The sequence below is a fragment of the Mus musculus genome, chromosome 9 (assembly GCF_000001635.26).
Source record: "Mus musculus strain C57BL/6J chromosome 9, GRCm38.p6 C57BL/6J".
In the NCBI taxonomy this organism is placed as follows: Eukaryota; Metazoa; Chordata; class Mammalia; order Rodentia; family Muridae; genus Mus; species Mus musculus.
In genome coordinates, this window is record NC_000075.6 from 18,369,107 (window position 1) to 18,387,182 (window position 18,076).

The window sequence follows — 18,076 nt, forward strand, 5'->3', positions numbered from 1 at the left end:
AATTAAAAAAAAAACATAGACTAACACACTGGACACATAAACAGAACCCAGCATTTTGCTGCATACAAGAAACACACCTCAATAACAAGGACAGCAGTACCTCAGAGTAAAAGGCTAGAAAAAAAATTTTTTTTAAGCCAATGGTCCCAAGAAACAAGCGAGAATAGACATTCTAATATCTGATAAAATGGATTTTCAACCAAAATTTATCAAAAAGAATAAAGTATCCATTAAAGGAAAAATCTACCAAGAAGAACTCTCAATTCCGAACATTTATGCTCCAAATGCAAAGACACCCACATTCATTAAAAAAAAAAAAAAAAACTCAAAGCACACATTACACCTCACACAATTATAGTGGGAGACTTCAACATGCCACTCTCATCAATGGACACAGATCATGGAAACACAAACTAAACAGAGGCACATTGAAACTAGCAGAAGTTACTAACCAAATGGATTTCACAGATATCTATACAAATTTATATCCTAAAACAAACGAATATACCTTCTTCCCAGTACCTCATGGTACCTCCTGCAAAATTGACCAAAGTTCAGTGAGAAAACAGGCCTCAACACATACAAGAAGATTGAAATAATCCCATGCACCTTAACAGATCACCAAGGACTAAAGCTGGTCTTCATTAACAACAAAAACAACAGAAAGCCCACATACACATGGAAGCTGAACAACCCTCTACTCAGTGATAACTTGGTTAAGGAGGAAAGAAAGAAAGAAAGAAAGAAAGAAAGAAAGAAAGAGAGAGAGAGAGAGAGAGAGAGAGAGAGAGGGGAAGGAGGGAGGGAGGAAGAAAGGGGAGGAAGAGAGGAAGGAAGTAAGAGAGGGAGGGAAGAAAGGAGGAAAAAAGAAAGAAAGAAAGAAAGAAAGAAAGAGGAAATTAAAGACTTCTTAGAATTTAATGAAGGTACAACATACCCAAACTTAAGCTGGACAATTAAAGCAATTATAAGAGGAAAACTCATACCTCTGAGTGCCTCCAGAAAGAAACTGGAGAGAATATACTCTACCAGCTTAACAGCACATCTAAAAGCTCTAGAACAAAAAGAAGCAAGTATACCCAAAAGAAGGAGACAGCAAGAAATAATCAAACTTGTGGCTGAAATCAACCAAGTAGAAACAAAAAGAACCATACAAAGATCAACAAAACCAGGAGCTAATTCTTTGAGAAAATCAACAAGATAGATAAACCATTATCCAGACTAACTGGAGGGCACAGAGACAGTAGCCATACTAACAAAATCAGAAATGAAAAGGGACATATAACAACAGAAACCAAGGAAATCCTAAAAATCATCAGATCCTACTACAAAAGCCTATACTCAAAAAAACTGGAAAATCTGGATGAAATGGACAATTTTCTAGACAGATACTAGGCTCCAAAGTTAAATCAGGATCAGAAAAATCATCTAAACAGTCCCATGACCCCCTAAAATAGAAACAGAAACTACCTACCTTATTTGTTCTATGAAGCCACAGTTATGCTAATACCAAAATGAGCCAAAGACCCAACAAAGAAAGAGAACTTCAGACCAATTTCCCTTATGAATATCAATGCAAAAATACTCAAATTCTTGCTCTTGTCAATTCATGAGCATGGGAGATCTTTCCATCTTCTCACATTTACTTCAATTTCTTTCTTCAGAGACATGAAGTTCTTGTCTTACAGACCTTTCCACTTGTTTGATTATAGTCACACTGAAAGACTCTGAGAGGACCCCCTCGCTCAGGCCTCAGGACAATAGCGGACACCCAAGAACTCACAATAGAACAAGCTTGATGCAAACCACATGAGGCTTTATTCGGGGAAAGCCAGAGCTCTGGGGATGACTCATATCCCAAGAAGGGCAGAGGAGTCGACCTCGAGGGGAAAGAGGTCCCAGCTTTTATAGGCCCTCAGGGGGGAAAGGAGAAGAGGGAGATTAGGGGATTTCCAGATCTAAACAATGTCTATTCTCAAGAGATGGGTATGGGAGGGGTACAAGGAAAGAGTCTGGTGCAGGTGTAGCAACTCAGGATTGGCCGGGCTGTGGTTGCTGGGGAGATTTTCTGACTCTTTCTTAGCAACCAATATCACAAACACCTGGCAATGGGCTTCATCAGTGGGCACACACATGGGTCAAGGAACGGTCAAAACATTGGCAGACATACGGGTTCAAGGAGTGGCCAGAGCATTGTGCACCTCTATTTTTCTAAATCAGTGAAGCTAGTTCTGCTAACAGTGACATCTATCTTGCCAATTTCAGGGCTTCTGTGACCTTTTACATTCTGTCAGGATCTTTCAACACCAACATATTTTGTATGATTTGTGACTATTGTGAAGGGTGTCATTTTCCTAATTTCTTTCACGGTCTGTTAATCCTTGTAATATAGGTAGGCTACTAATTTGTTGAGTTAATTTTATATGCGGCCACTTTGCTGAAGTTGTTTATCTTTACCAATCCTACATCTGATATAGGTCTGATATCCAATATATACAAATAACTCAAGAAGTTAGACTCCAGAGAATCAAAAAACCCAATTTAAAAATGGGGATCAGAGCTAAACAGAAAATTTTCAACTGAGGAAACTCAAACGGCCAAGAAGCACCTAAAGAAATGTTCAACATCCTTAATAATCAGGGAAATGAAAATCAAAAAGACCCTGAGATTCCACCTCACACCAGTCAGAATGGCTAAGATCAAAAACTCAGATAACAGCAGATACTGGCAAGGGTGTGGAGAAAGAGAAACACTCCTCCATTGCTGATGGTATTGCAAACTGGTACAACCTCTCTGGAAATCAGTCTCGTAATTCCTCTGAAAATTGGACATAGTCCTACCTGGATTTTGTTAGAGACCTGCTTATGTTCTGCTGCCTGTACATTTAGGAAGTGATCCTTGGTTTGAGAATTTGGGAATGCAAACTTTAAAGAGATTGAATAAGCTTATTGGACCAAATAGATTTGTTGCAGCTCTGATTTTAGAGATTACTGCTTTAATTGCAATTTTAACTTCTTTTCCATTATTTCCCACAGCTTTAGTTCAGCAGCGGCATACTGCTCATTTTGTTAATGATATGCATAAGAATATTTCCATAGCTTTGTCAGAGCAACACATTATAGATAAGAAATTGGAGGTAAAGGTTAATGCTTTAGAAGAAGTAGTTTTAGCAATGGAACAGGATATAGCAAATATTAAGGTTAGGTTAGCTACTAAATGTCATGCTTCATTTCAATATATTTGTGTCACTTCATTACCTTATAATGCAACCATTTGATTGGGGAAAAAACTAAGCTCATTTGCAGGAAATGTGGAGAGATACAGATATTTCACTTGACATGGAGCCTTTAAAGGCAGAAATTTCAGATATTAGCCGAAGTCAATTGGATACTTGGAACATTGATGAATTGGCCAGAGATTTTAAAAATAACCTAAGTGCACTGAATCCCTAAGATTGAGCTCAATATATAATCTTGCTTGCTATTATTATTGGCATTATTTTATTAGTAATTGTTATTTCCACTCATCTTTGGATTTCTTCTGAGATCTGTAGCTATGACGAGGCAGGACATTCTGGAACTTTTTCTAAAAAACAAAAGAGGGGAGAAAAGACCACACCCACTCCAATAGTGACTGTGTGACAGGCCCAAAAGCTTGGACGCAGTCCCGAGGCAAAAAGTTTCATGGAAACTCAGTCTCCTGGAACCTTGGCATCTTGTAAAACAAAGTCTCCAAGCCTGTCCCTGTGTTAGTCGGTGTGCTTTCTTTCAATATTGTTTTATTATAAGTGCCTCTAAGGGTTGATTTTGACATATAGCTAAATTAGATTATCCTCCACCAGTGTTCCAATATCCTATGAAATTGTTAAGCCAATCTTGGGCTTTAATTTTTGTAAGAATGTTACTCATTAAGATGAAAAGTCTCCAGTGTTGACAGAGAGACAGTGAAAGAGATCAGGCATTACAATTTACTGGAATAGAGCTAGAAATCTCAGGGCTAGTCTACTGAGTATACTTAGAACAATAGCTGAGTCACTCCCATACACAGGAATTTACAATGGCCTAGGAAGGAGGAAGGTTGTGGTCTAAGAAGGAACTAGAGTAAATACTTAGAACAATAGCTGAGTTCCTTCCACACACAGGAATTTACAATGGCCTAAGGGGAAGGTGGATTATACATAGACTAGAATTGGAACTATGGCAAGGGCATGAAGCCCTTGCCCCTGGCTTCTAAGAATAAGCTGACCTTAAGTGGGGCTGCTTCTGACCCCAGTTGTTAACATTGATTTTTATCCCCGTTGGTTCCTGTTAGCTTTTATGTATGCATTCTTCTGTTTTGTGTAAAAGTCATTTATAAGTCTGGTGCTCACTTTAAGAAATTATGTTTGGATCGATACTCCCTTGTGTTTGCATCTGTTTGTTATCCCGCCAACTCCCTGCCCACCTGTATACCGGGACCCTGATTCTCCTGCAGGCTGAGGGGCAGACTGAGGCCAGTCCGCAGCACTTATATTTTTTAAAACACAATATATTGGGACCAAGTTACGGTTTATCATAACATTTACAGTTGTTTTTTTTTTAATTCAGAAAATCAGTATGTTACAGCAGAAGTAAAAACAAATAAAAATTAATGTCTCAATTCACAGAAAAATGGCATTCTGGGAAGCACTCTAGTCATATTAGTGTGCAAGAAACCTTTCTCAGCTGGCAAAACATCTAGAGCTAAAATGATATTTAAGAGGATGCTTTTCTGTTATAGTAAAAATGAGGATATCCAGTGGATATGCTGATAAGTATAATTAGTAAGGGAAGAAAAAGAAACAAAACATGAGCATACTATAAACAAAAAGAATCATCTTCATTTGCAGATTATGTCATCTGTGTCAAAACTAACAAAATTACAGAGGCTTAGAGCTGATTGGTCAAATCAGTGAGTTTGTAGGATATAAGATAAATTCATTTCCTACACAATACCATGTGTCTATTAATAATGAGATATTAGAATTGAGTTTTAACGTATAATTCACAAAATCATAGTTCTATGGTATGATTTTGAATAAATCTGATAAAAGAATGATGTGTACAATGTAACTATAGAACATTCCTGAAAGAAAGTAAAGAATGGAGTCCATTCTGTCTCCTCATCAGAATGCTCCAAATTTTAACATAGCATTTCTCTCTGCATTAATATACAAATTTCATTCACTCTCAACTTCCAAGGAAATTTGTTTTGTTTACTTTGGGGTCTTCTTTATTTGTTTTGTTTTGTTTTGTCTTCAGAAATCATCTAGCTGCTTCAGTGTGGTGAGGTAGCTCAGTGGGTTAGGGCACTTTTTCCAAACTTTGATCAGCTGGATTCAGTCCCTATCAGGTACATAATAGAAGGAGAAAACTAAATTTAAAAAAAAAATGTTCTTTTACTGCTACACTAGCACAGAAGGACGAACATGCATATGCACGCATGTGCATGCACACAGACATATACTTCCACATTATCACCACAGAATAAACATCCACATGCATGCATGTTTATGGTTGTGCAAGCAAGTACACACATGCATACACACAAAAATAAAAAATGGAAACATTAAAAACATTTCTGCATCTATAGAAAGTTTTCACAATAGCCAGGGAAACAGAGGGACCCTGTCTGAAAAAAAATTAAGTAAATTAAACTAGTTTTAAAATTCACATGGTGAAGAACCAAAAATCCACAATAGTGTTTTTAAAAAAGAAGTCCCCTACCTATGTATATATGAGTAGCACTAATTGAATTCAGTGAGTTATTAATTAAAATTTAAAGAGGTAAATATGGTGGCACATGCCTTTAATCCCAGCACTTTGGAAGCAGAGGCAAGTGGATCTCTCTTTTAATTTGAGGCCAGTATGGTCTACAGTTCAAAGACAAATATTGAGATCATGTTTCAAAAAACAAAGAAGCCAAAATCATGAAGTTGAGAGAGGAACACAGGAGAAAGCCTAGGTTCAGAAAAGTTGGGGGAGGGGTAAATATAATCAAAATACATTGTATGTATATGCAAAATCCTCAATGAACATATGGGAAATATACTGTATAAAGAAGAAGAATTTGGGGATTTGACTACCTATTAGAACACAGAACTAAATAGTATTACCACACTATTGACAAGGCTGTAGCAAGTACATCACCAGTTGAAATTTTTCTTGAAACATACATCCAACATTGTATTTTTCCCTTTGATTTCCAAGTATTTGCATAAGGAAAATAAAAGCAAATTACATAAAAACTTATGCACATTCATTATCGAAGCTTCAAAACAGAAACAACTCAAATACCCAGCAACAAGTATATGGATAAACTATGGCATAGCCAATCAATGCAATAATAGAAACAAATAAGTAAAAACATATGCCAGCATGTCTGGATCTCAAAAGAACTGCTAATGTTTCAAAAGTAGATCATTGATTGCCTAGAGATGGGTACTGGGAAGTAAGAATTGCAAGAAATAGAATGAGAAGAAACTGTCTGAAGAGGGAGTGGTTGTAGACATTATCTAATTGTAGAGATACACAATTTCACAGCTTCACATTTGCCAAAAAGTTTACACTTAAAGTAACCTCTTTGTTTTCTTTTTTCATACTTTAATTATTTGAGACAAAGTTTCTCTGTGTAGCCTTGGCTGTTCTGGAACTCTGTAGACCAAACTGAACTCAAACTGACAGAGATCTGCCTGCCTGTGCCTCCCATAAAGGTCATTTCAAGTAAATTTTAAAAACTAATTTAAAAAAAAAAAGAGGGCTGGTGAGATGGATCAGTGGGTAAGAGCACCTGACTGCTCTTCCGAAGGTCCAGAGTTCAAATCCCAGCAACCACATGGTGGCTCACAACCATCCTTAACGAGATCTGACTCCCTCTTCTGGAGTGGCTGAAGACAGCTACAATGTACTTACATATAATAAATAAATAAATCTTTAAAAAAAAAAAAAAGAAAAGGAAATTTATGACTAAATAACAAAACCCTTAGGTCATTACAAATATAACTTATAAGATTAAAATTATTCATTCTTTTAATTATGAATATCAGGTTTTCTGAACATCCTGCTTTGAGAAAAGAAAAATCAGATGAAACCGTCTTCCCATGTCTACATCTGGTGGAAGTTTAAAACCAAAATAATACAGGAGAAATTACTTATTTCCTAGCAATCAAAATCCAATGACATAAAGGCATATATAATTTTAGTTCTGTTGTAATTCTTATTTTAGTGTGTCTTTGTTTTTATGCACCTAGAATAGCAAGGAATATATTATAGGAGTAAACTGACAAATTTCACTATTACCTTTAGCTGGATAGCCTGGAGTGAGTGGGTCACCTGCCCCATTCAGATTTAAGACATTTCCTCTCTGAGCTGCAGCTCCAGGAAGGTTCCATCCTTTGGGATATGGCTGCACATCAGGGGCAAAGTAGTCAGCTGGATCAGAGTACAGAATGATTCCCATGGCCCCAGCTAGCATGGCATTTTTGACCTGTAAGGGCAATATGTAACATGATGCAGGAATACAAATGGCTGACTTATTCCTACAAAAGTAGTTAAATAAATGCTTTCAATGGTGTTGTTATATGTTTGTTATCTTTGCCTTCAAACTAATTTCCTTCTGTGAGACCCCGACTTAGAGTGTTTCTCCCTGTAAGGTAAAGCCCCTGGACGTTCCCCAAGCTTGTTTTTCCTGATCTCTAAAAATATAGCCAGAAAGAAGCTCTTTGTTCTCTAAAGCCAGCAAAAAGCCTTCTTGTTTCTGAGCCTTACAGCCAGAATTTTACCAAGGACACCCTGCAGAAAAGAACTCTCCTCCCAACTCTCCCAACTCCTCCCAATTCCTCAGCTAGCTCTTAAAAGCCCCCTACCGTTACAGCAGGGGTCGAACTGCCCTGCCCTGCATGGTGCAGGGAGTTCATCCTCAGCTAGCTGATAATAAAACCTCTTGCAGTTTGCATCAGATGCGGTTTTCTCTCGGGTCATTGGGGTGCTGGCCAGCTCATCCCCAGACTTGAGCGGAGGCCCAACTTCAAGGGTCTTACACTTCTTACTAAACTTAATAAATGGTCATTTATCTCTCAAAATCTTAACTAAATTATGTTATGAACTGTTCTTGTCATCCCCAAATCTTAAAAACTGAAGTCTCCCTTCTTCTTTATAATTTATATATAAATGTATTTCTATCATAGGTCAGTTCATAATATATTAAAATAGCTTTCAAGTGTTTGTCTCCCCTACTAAAATGAGTGTGTTTTATAGAATGTGAAGAATGCTAGTCTCTGAAACAACTACCCACCAAATCTTGCACATCATTGAGTAAGCACTTTACAAATACTTACATAAATAAACAGGTTTTTAACTCTGTCTGGAACAGACACAGTGTGTCCTTCAAGTGACTTTGTAAGCATCTAGCCATCTGGATATTGCTAAGAATATGGAACTTTATCCAATGAGAAAAATGAATCCCTAATCAGAAGTATAGCAGAAGGCAGGCAGGTAGGTAACTGTCACTCTTGGCTCTCTCATATGCATTGCAACATTAAGAAAGTACTCAGCCATGTCAGTGTCCCAGCCTTCTGGAAAGGCAATTAATTATTTTATCAAAACTCTGAAAGAACGTTTTTATTAATCTATGTAACAAATATTATATATAAATACTTGAAGTACATGTAAATTATTTAAATGGAATTATTTATAGTAGTAACATACTAAAGTTCAACTAAGGAAAATATCTATTCATAGGAAAACGATTAAACTTTTTATTGGTTCTGAAAAATATTATGTGCACATTTAAATTAATGAGGCATTTAATAAATAGTCATATTGAAATTACTAGTATTGGTTTTCTACTGAGGTGCTTTCCAGCACAGACTAGGATCCTACGAAGAAGTTTATGAGACTGGTTTTATTAGCATTCCTATTCCACTCATAAGGGCACTGGCATAGAGAGAGCAAATGACAATGAAAAGGTCTACCTGGGCCAGGTGTGGAGTTAGTACCCCAGCCACTTAGCAGCTACTATACTGTACAGTCCTCAGTGTGTTTACATGGTTATGTCATGAACAGCTGAGTGAGAACACTGTTAAAGAACAGAGAGTGTATCAAGGCCTCTTTAAAGTCTAATCATAATGACTGCATAAAGTGTGCATGTGAACATATTTAAAATTCAGAGAATTAAATAGGGAGAGGGTGACTAAAATTGACTATATTAGAAAATTAAGTTGGGTAGTACAGAGGAAGTGTTCCTTTTTACTGATATAGATTTTCTCCAATTGACTTTTAAAAAGCAAATACTATTTTGCTAATAAAAATAATTTTCTTTCAGGAAATATCAAGTTATATAAAAATAAAGTCTTCTGTGTACCCAGGGAGAACAACCAAAACAATAAACAAAATTAAGAGCATCTTCAGAGAGTGAATATAACTGACCATTTACACTTGTGAGATCAAACCTCTCCCCTTCCCTCCAGAAAGAATAATACTGTACTTTGTTTCCTCTAAAGATCTTCCCATATCTTGCGATAACAATCTTGCCAGTGCAGTTGATGTTCATTTCTCTTTCTAGTTTGAAGAAGTCCTCAGTACGAGCGTAGTTGACATACACAAGCTCTCCCTACAGGGAAATGGGAAAGTTACATATGCTGCTGCCTTCTATTTTCAAAATTTTAAATATTTTTTTCACATAACGTATTCTAATTACAATTTTCCTTCTCCCTCTTCTTTCCCATTCTTCCCCATCTCCCCTCCCATCTAGATGCACACACTTTCTCTCTCCTTAGAAAACAAACAAGTGTTCCCCTGTACTGAGGCATATAAAGTTTGCAAGACCAAGGGCCTTTCTTCCCAACGGTGGCCGACTAGGCCATCTTTTGATACATATGCAGCTAGAGACATGAGCTCCGGGGGTACTGGTTAGTTCATATTGTTGTTCCACCCATGGGGTTGCAGACCCCTCCAGGGCCAAAAGGTAGGAGTGTGTGGGTGTGGGGGACTTTTGGGACATTTGAAATATAAATGAAGAAAATACCTAATACAATTTTTTTTAAAAAAAGAAAACAAACAAGCATCTAAGGAATAATAATAACATAAAACTCAGTAAGATAAAATAGAACAAGCAAACCAGAATAGCATAAAACAACAAAACAGCAAAAAGAGCAAAGAAAAAGCACAATAAATGCATATAGATACAGAGATACATACACTTGTACACACAGGAATTGCATCTAAACACAAAACAGAAAGCCATACTATACATGGAATGGACCTGTAAGGTTTTGTAGTCCCAATCTACTACTGGGCATGCAGCCAACCTTAAGTGAGGTTTGTTCCTCAGTAAGATTTTAACAGAAATAAAAACTATTTTTCATTTGCAAGTAGCTATTAATTGGAGATGGCTCCTAAAATTCCAAATGTTTAATTTCCAACTACAACATTATTTTAAGAAGATCTATAGTATGAATTACAAATATGGATGGATAAAAATAATTTAAAATTCACGTTGTAATAAGTGGGGAAAGGTGCTGAAACTAAATATATTCCTTAACTCTGTTGCTTCTTGGAGCGGTATCTTTTAGGGAATTTGTTTGCTTTCCTTTTCCTTTTCCTTATGTTCATTTTTATAACTAAAAAAAAGAAAGTTTTTAATATTTGAAGATGTTCATAATACTGAACAACAATGAATACACATATTCAGCCTCCATATGAAGTTTCCTCAGTCATATTTCTGTTCACAGGCTTTCATATGCAAAGAAAGATGCAGAGCAATGCTTCTTTAAAACTGTAGCTTTTTACCTCCGGCATGCCGCTGGCTGAAAACGCATTGTATGGTGGTATGATGTTTGTAACATTCTCATATCCATCTGGTGGTGGTTCAAGGTATGATGTTTTAAAAATCTAGCAAGAATTCAAACAGGTTATGTTACATGGAACAATCCCAGATCACAAGTAAGGTGCTGCCCATATTGCCCCCGAGTTACACTTGGGATTGCATATCGTAAGACATAAATAGACAAACCCTACTGACAACAGTGAGCAGGTTGTACATCATTATGCATGTCCAGTGATTTCCTCGGACTAGAATTCTCTTACCTGGCTTGCATTTCATGTGGTTAAACTCTTATTCTCTATTTTGGGTCATATATGAATTCCTACAGGAACACCTTTTATCTCCCTTTTTAGTCTAAATGACCTGTTCCTATGTAGATGATGAACCTTAGTTCTTTATCCCCAGCACTTACTCTACTGATTTTAAATGATGTATCCCTTTGTATGCCTCACCTTACTTAAAGAAAAAGAGCTATATCTAAATCTTCATCGTGGCCTGAGAAAGTTTACCACACTTAACAGGAATAGACACTGAGGAGTTGGCAGTGTATCAACTTTTCTGAATTACATAAGTGGTACTGCACTAATAACACAATTCTAAGGCTACTTGACTCGGCACTCCAATCAATAAAGAAGCCAAGAAGCAAGCAATGAACTATGCATGACTGTGTGCACCTGTAATCCCAGAACTCAAGAAGCAGAGACAAGAGGATTGCCACTAATTTGGAGGCAGTCTGGTTCATGCAGCAGATTTCTGCCCAGCAAGAGCTAAAAGGTGAGATCCTGTCACAAAGGCAAAGTGCAAACCAGACATTATGACATATGAAAACTCTCAATAATGCTACATCACCTCAACTCCATGCTCATCCACAATGGATACATAGTTTGCATTGGTCTCATTTGGATAAGACAAGAGAACATCGTAATGAACCAGGTTAGCTGAATCTAATCCAAATTTCTTCCACTGTGTTTGGATTTTCTTGGCAAGAAGTAAATTTTGTTCCGTTCCTGCCAGATGGGGAAGTTTTGTAAAGGAACTAAAATGAGAGGAATAAAAGTAAGAATTAAGAGAGCAGTCAGTCAAGTATCAATTACATGTCAGACATAGAAAAAATCTTACCTGGATATATTAATTTTTGGACATGCCTTTTTTTTTTAATATTAAAGGCACGTTTAGGGGGCTGGATAGATGGCTTAGCACTTAAGAGTACTGATTGCTTTTCCAGACATCCTGAGTTCAACTCCCAGCAACCACATGGTGGCTCACAACCAGCTGTAATAGGATCTGATGCCTCCCTTCTGGTGTGTCTGAAGATAGCTACAGTACTCACATATATAAAATAAGTAAAAAAAAAAAAATTTTTTTTTAAAGGCAGGTTTATTGGGAAGCTGCTCTCTGGCAAGCAAGTTCTCTGGTCCCAAGGACTGAGGCTAAGGCATTTCCTATGGGGGACAGTGGGAGAGGGAGAGAGAAACAGAAAAAGTATACGCAGACAGAGAGAGAGAGAGAGAGAGAGAGAGAGGGGGGGGGGGAGAAGAAGAAGAAGAAGAAGAAGAAGAAGAAGAAGAAGAAGAAGAAGAAGAAGAAGAAGAAGAAGAAGAGGAGGAGAAGAAGAGAGAGCTAGACTATTTAAAGTAATTAAGCACAACTACAATATCCATGTTATCCTTCCTCTAGAAAAAACATCATCCATTGTAAAAACCAAACAAAACAAAATAATAGCACAGGACCAAATGTGCCAAATGTAAAAAGACCCCTTTAAGAATGTCACAGCTCTGAAGCAAGGATGCAACACCCTTGTGTTTATGTGTAACATTTTGAGGGAGAAGTCATAATGTTTGCCCAGAGCCAGCCAGGTGCTCTGCATTTGGCAGAGATGTTTCTGTCGACTGTAACACGCAGGTAGCACTGTATTCATTTCATTGAAATTAAGGTCCATGAACTTTTGTATTTTCTAATGTTAAGGTCTTATTCATGACATGAGAAACACAAATCTGCTGTTCTGCTTTTGTAGGATGTTTTCATAGTTTTGGGTGTAAATCAAGCCACAGCATCTTAATGACCCAAGAAACACAGTGAAGCTATTGGTGAGATTTACTCTGCTTTAGATGAATAATAGGTTTAAAAGTTTCTTTTCTTTCCCACTTACATCGGTATGGAACAAATAAACAACATTGTAAATTAATTTCAAAGATAACTAAAGGATAACCCATTGCCAAACAAAACAAAACCACAACAAACCAAATCCATGGACACGAAGGTGAATTTTCAGTGAAAACCCTGTATGTACACTTTCACATTTCAGCTCCATCCTCACAGCCCTTCTTTCTTTCCACTATTTTGCAAATAAAGGAACTGGGAAAGTAGTTCATAGTTTTACAGCTAATAAATGCTTGGGCTCACACCTAAAATTATAACTTTCTGACTCAGAAAAATAGTATTTCTCAATAGTTAATGTGACCTTATACCATTGCTTGTGATGCTTGGACAGTCTTGTATGTTGTAAACTATAATGTTCAAATCCCAAAATATATCTGCTCCATCCTTCCACCTTTCAGCCATAGTAACTGTTACTATGCTCACAGCTTCTGCTCAATAGCAGTGGCTATTTCCGCTTTCTTCCCTTTTCAGCCTTTTTAGCCTTTGAAAGAGGCCTTCTTCCCACACGTAAATATTTCTTCATGTACTTGAATAGTTTACCTAGGCTATCTGAAAATTACTATCAACCCACAAAAATCTTAAATATCAAGTTCTAGAAAACTTTCTTTCTCCACATCATTAAGTAAAAACTACAGGCTACAGATGTTTAATATATCAAATATTTTTTTAAAGTACAAATGAGTTAAGACAAGTTATCTTACAACTAGAGGAAAAAACATTGACGCTTGGTATTTTTAATGTCTACTTTATAGAATTGTGTTGGTTAGGTGTCTTAGAGTTTTATTGCTGGGAAGACACACCATGACCAGAGCAACTCTTTTTTTTTTTCAATTAATTTTATTTATACTTCATTGATGACCCCCTCCCAGTCTGACCTCCAACAGTTCCTTATCCCATTCCTCCTTTCCCCTGTTTCCCAAGGGATGTCCCCACACTGCCCCCTGCCAGGAGATCCTATTCCCTGGGGCCAGAGCAACTCTTTTTTTTTTTGTTGTTGTTGTTTGGGTTTTTTGTTTGTTTGTTTTTCAAGACAGGGTTTCTCTGTGTAGCCCTGGCTGTCCTGGAACTCACTTTGTAGACCAGGCTGGCCTTGAGCTCAGAAATCTGCCTGCCTCTGCCTCCCAAGTGCTGGGAGGCGTGCATCACCACCGCCCAGCCAGAGCAACTCTTATAAAGGACAACATTTAATTGCTGCTGGCTTACAGTTTCAGAACTTTAATCCATTATCATCATGGAGGGATGCATAGCAGAACCCAGGCAGAAGTGATTGTGGAAAGGGAGCTGGGAGCTGATCCAAAGGCAGCAGAAAAGAATTGTATTTCCACACTGGGCTGAACTTGAGCATACAGGACTTCAAAGTCTATCTTCATAGTGGAACACTTTCTCCAACAAGGCCATACCTCCTAATGGTGCCACTCCCTGTGGCGTAAGCATTCAAACACATGAGTCTGGTGCGGGGGAGGGGAGAATACCTACTCAAACCACCACATTAGAGGTGGGATTTCTTGCTTTGTTTTTTGTTTTGTTTTCAACTTGACAACCTAGAGTCATCTAGACCAGGTAATCTCAACTGAGAAATTGCCTCCATCAGACTGGAGTGGAGGCAATTCTGTGAGTCATTTTCTTGACTAATGATTGAAATGGGGAGAAGGGCACTAGCCACTGTGGGCAGTGCCATTCCTGGGCAGGTGGTATTGAAATCAATAAGAAGCAAAGTGAGAAATCCAGGGGGAGGAAGCTGGCAAACCTCATTCATGATTTGTACTTTGGTTTCTGCTACCAGGTTCCTCCCTGGAGTTCCTAACCTGACTCACCTCATCTCCTCTAAGATGAAGAAAGCCCTTCCTCACCAAGTGACTTCTACTAATGGTCTTTTATCACAACAATAGAAATTTTTCTATGACAATAGTTCATTTTTGTGTTACTTTCTACAATGGACTATTTTTGCAATTAGAAAAAAACTCATTGCATTTGTTTAAATGGGGAGAGGCAGTTGGTCACAAGTGTGTACTTCTCATCTTCTAGAGGAGAGGGCTCAATGAAGTGAAACACAGAAGTGAAACAGAAGAAAACAAAGCCGACTGTAACAATCGAGTTTCCCCTCATGGTCCAAATTGAACAGTAAACTACAAATACACAGCATTCTCTCTTGCATTTTTCCTTCAACAGCTTCTCTCACCTTTCATGAAGCTCAAGTGTATCTCATATCCCTTCTTGGACTAATGACTAGAGAAAAGAAAGATCCTAGTAGGACATGTGGTTCATTTACTATAACACATCTGTAAAATCTCTGAAATCATAGGTTTTGAAGCTATAGTTTATGTAAATTATAATTCAATAAATCTGATTTGTTAGTGACACTCTATTCTGAAGTAGCCTGAACACAACATGTTATAGTAACTATCTTCAAAGAGAAGCTAAAAAAGTTTACATTATCTTTATTTTTGTGAGTTAGTGCTGTGTTTAAACAAAAATAAATTTGCCAAGATGAGAAAAAATGTAAGACAATCACAACCAGAAAGACCGGTCTCCTTTCTACTAAGTCATTAGTCTTCCAGTGTCCCATCTCTTCCCTGCAGAATGCAGTAAAGGAAGAGATTTTGAGGAGAACAAGATTTTTCTAATTTAATCCAGAATGGTGATTAAATCCAATATACAAGGAACAAAACAATGCCATTCAATTCCAGTGCAAGGTTACATGAAGTGAAATGTCTGTAAATACAGCAACCAGATACTTTTCTGTAGGATGAAGTTAGGAGAAAAGGCTTCTCTACAACAGGCCGTGGCTTTCATCCCCAGTGATATAGACACATTTTAAAAATCGATGAACTGATAAGCAATTTATAATTTTACATATAAATAAAGGTTGGTCAAGTTTTAATACGCTTGCTCATGCAAAAAAACACCATTTCTAAGATAAAAATGCAAAAGAAACTTACCGAAGAAATGATCTAATGTTTTCAGCTTTCATTTCAGATAGGAGTTTCTGTTGTATACTTTGATGATAACCAGCAGAAGTAGTTGTTTCTTTGAGAGGCTTAATAAACCAGCCTGGGGGAGGGGGACAGGTGGAGTGGAATTACAGGTACACACAAACATCTCACAGAGATACACACATAAAAACACACAAACACGTGCACATTAATTGCTTCTGACTATTAAAGGAGACACCAAATTTAAAAAGAACATAATCAATAATAACCAACAGATCATTGTGCAGGCTTGGGGGAAAAAAACAAAAACCAAACCAAAACAACAACAACAAACATACTAATTGCAGAAAACTTTTAAAAATTCTCATACATAATATAATAGGTTTACTTAAGAACCTTTCTTTTTCTCGTGCTATGAATTCTCGAAGCACCGCATTTCCGGCTCTTCCTGACACAGAAGGAGCACTCCCAAAACATTCATTAGAACAACGGTTTCAATCCATAATTACTTGGAAATTAAGTTATGTTTTTTCCAACCCCATAGATAATGACAGCTCGAGTAATCTCAGCAGGCCACAGCAGTAGTCTACACTCAAAAGATCCTTAATAAAGTTGAATTCCGCCCGAACTTCATTGTATTTGCTCTCTACTTTTGCTGTAATCTTTTGGGAACTCCTCCGAACACATCCCAGCCCTCCACCCTGGGCTTCTCCTCCCTGCGATGAGGTCTCCTCGTCCTTGCTTTCACACTTACCCACAGTAAAGCCAGCGATGAAGGAGGCCAGCACCGCGGTAATGCACATTCCCAAGCCACGGAGATGCCTAGGCCTTGCCATGCCTTTTTGGGTCAGGGAGTACCTCTGACTGCAACTGCAGGCCTGGGGGCTGCAGATGGATAGCTAAGATGAGAAGAGGAATTTTGCAAAGATCCAGAGACAAGGGAAACTCTAGAGAGGAGTTGGAAGCCCCGGGGGAGCAGGCTGCTTCCTGTTGAGTCTGCCTGCAGTGGAAGGCAGGGCAGCAGGCGGAGCTGCTACCAAGAGCTCTGATTATTTCCTAAACAGAAATCAGGGCCTTTTGTCAACTGCATCTCAAGAATGGTGTTTTCACTGCAAAGCTCACACAAGTGTTCCTTATTCAGCTTCCAGATTCTCTGTTCCAATAGATACCCGCTCACATCAGGGGATAGTGTGTCCTCGATTGCTTCAGTAACAACCTGGTGCCTCAAATTATATTAAAACCAAACTCCAGAGATTAAGAGTTTATCTCAGGCCTCATCTCATCCCAACACCACCCCAATCCTACTCCCATCCCGACCCCAAATCCCACGCACTGGACAAAACCCCACATTTCTGTGCTTTTATAGCAGATTTCTAAAAAAACAAACCTCACTGCAATATTGCAGCTGCTAATGCACAAAATTCATCTTCCCAAGGGCCTTGCATTATTTAATGCAGCAAATTCAAAACCTCACTCCTAACCTTGTCCCTGTCTCTCTGTTAAAATTAAAAAGCATTTTCCTTTAAAGGGGTTTAGAATGTTCTCAAAATAGCAGGTCTTGCAAATAGAATTTCTGTTTCTCTCTCACTCAAAGGGAACATTCTAACAAATTATAACTGACTTTTCAGCCCAGACCAGAAGTGATTTTGCAACCAAAACTAAATTCCTGAGTGGACATCGAAAGCAATGGCATCTCTAGGCTATGTCCTGCCCTTCTCTGCATCCTGAGCAATACCTAATGGCCTTGGAAAAGGCACCTTGCTTCCAGTACGTTTCTGGAAGCTCCTAATGTGTTTTTCTTGGTTGTCACTTTTGATAGCTCTGCAAGATAGCTTTTCTTTGGAAACTTTGGCAAACCAACAAGGACAACGTAGAACTCTCAAGGAGTGAGGCACCAAACACAGTGCACATGGCTCTGGGAAGTGAACCCAAGTCTTTTTCCATGACTGATGTGCCTTGTACCCATTTCACCACATCCCGAGGCCTGACAACTTATTTTTGAATGTTTATAAAGTTTAAAGCCCCTGGTAACATCAGCTCCTTTAATACTGGCTCTTTGGACAATACTAAACCAATACCTCTGATATTCTTATTTGCAAGTGAACACTGTTAAAAAAATATATTATTATATCAAATTTAACTCT

The 18,076-nt window shown here is 37.9% G+C and overlaps 1 protein-coding gene across 3 annotated transcripts in view; it reads right to left on the bottom strand.

Annotated features, from left to right (window-relative positions):
* Nucleotides 1–18,076, bottom strand: part of Naalad2 (N-acetylated alpha-linked acidic dipeptidase 2) — a 75,588-nt gene that overhangs the window by 47,156 nt on the left and 10,356 nt on the right. For 2 of the 3 annotated variants that reach the window (NM_001357399.1, NM_001357400.1), the window contains 6 exons: nt 16,687–16,817; nt 15,939–16,050; nt 11,689–11,875; nt 10,806–10,907; nt 9,502–9,627; nt 7,317–7,503 (listed from right to left, as the gene is read on the bottom strand). In NM_001357399.1, the coding sequence (NP_001344328.1) occupies nt 7,317–7,503; nt 9,502–9,627; nt 10,806–10,907; nt 11,689–11,875; nt 15,939–16,050; nt 16,687–16,817 (845 nt within the window). Of the gene's footprint in view, nt 1–7,316; nt 7,504–9,501; nt 9,628–10,805; nt 10,908–11,688; nt 11,876–15,938; nt 16,051–16,686; nt 16,931–18,076 lie in introns of those variants that run through there. The other variant, NM_028279.4, reaches the window with a different exon arrangement.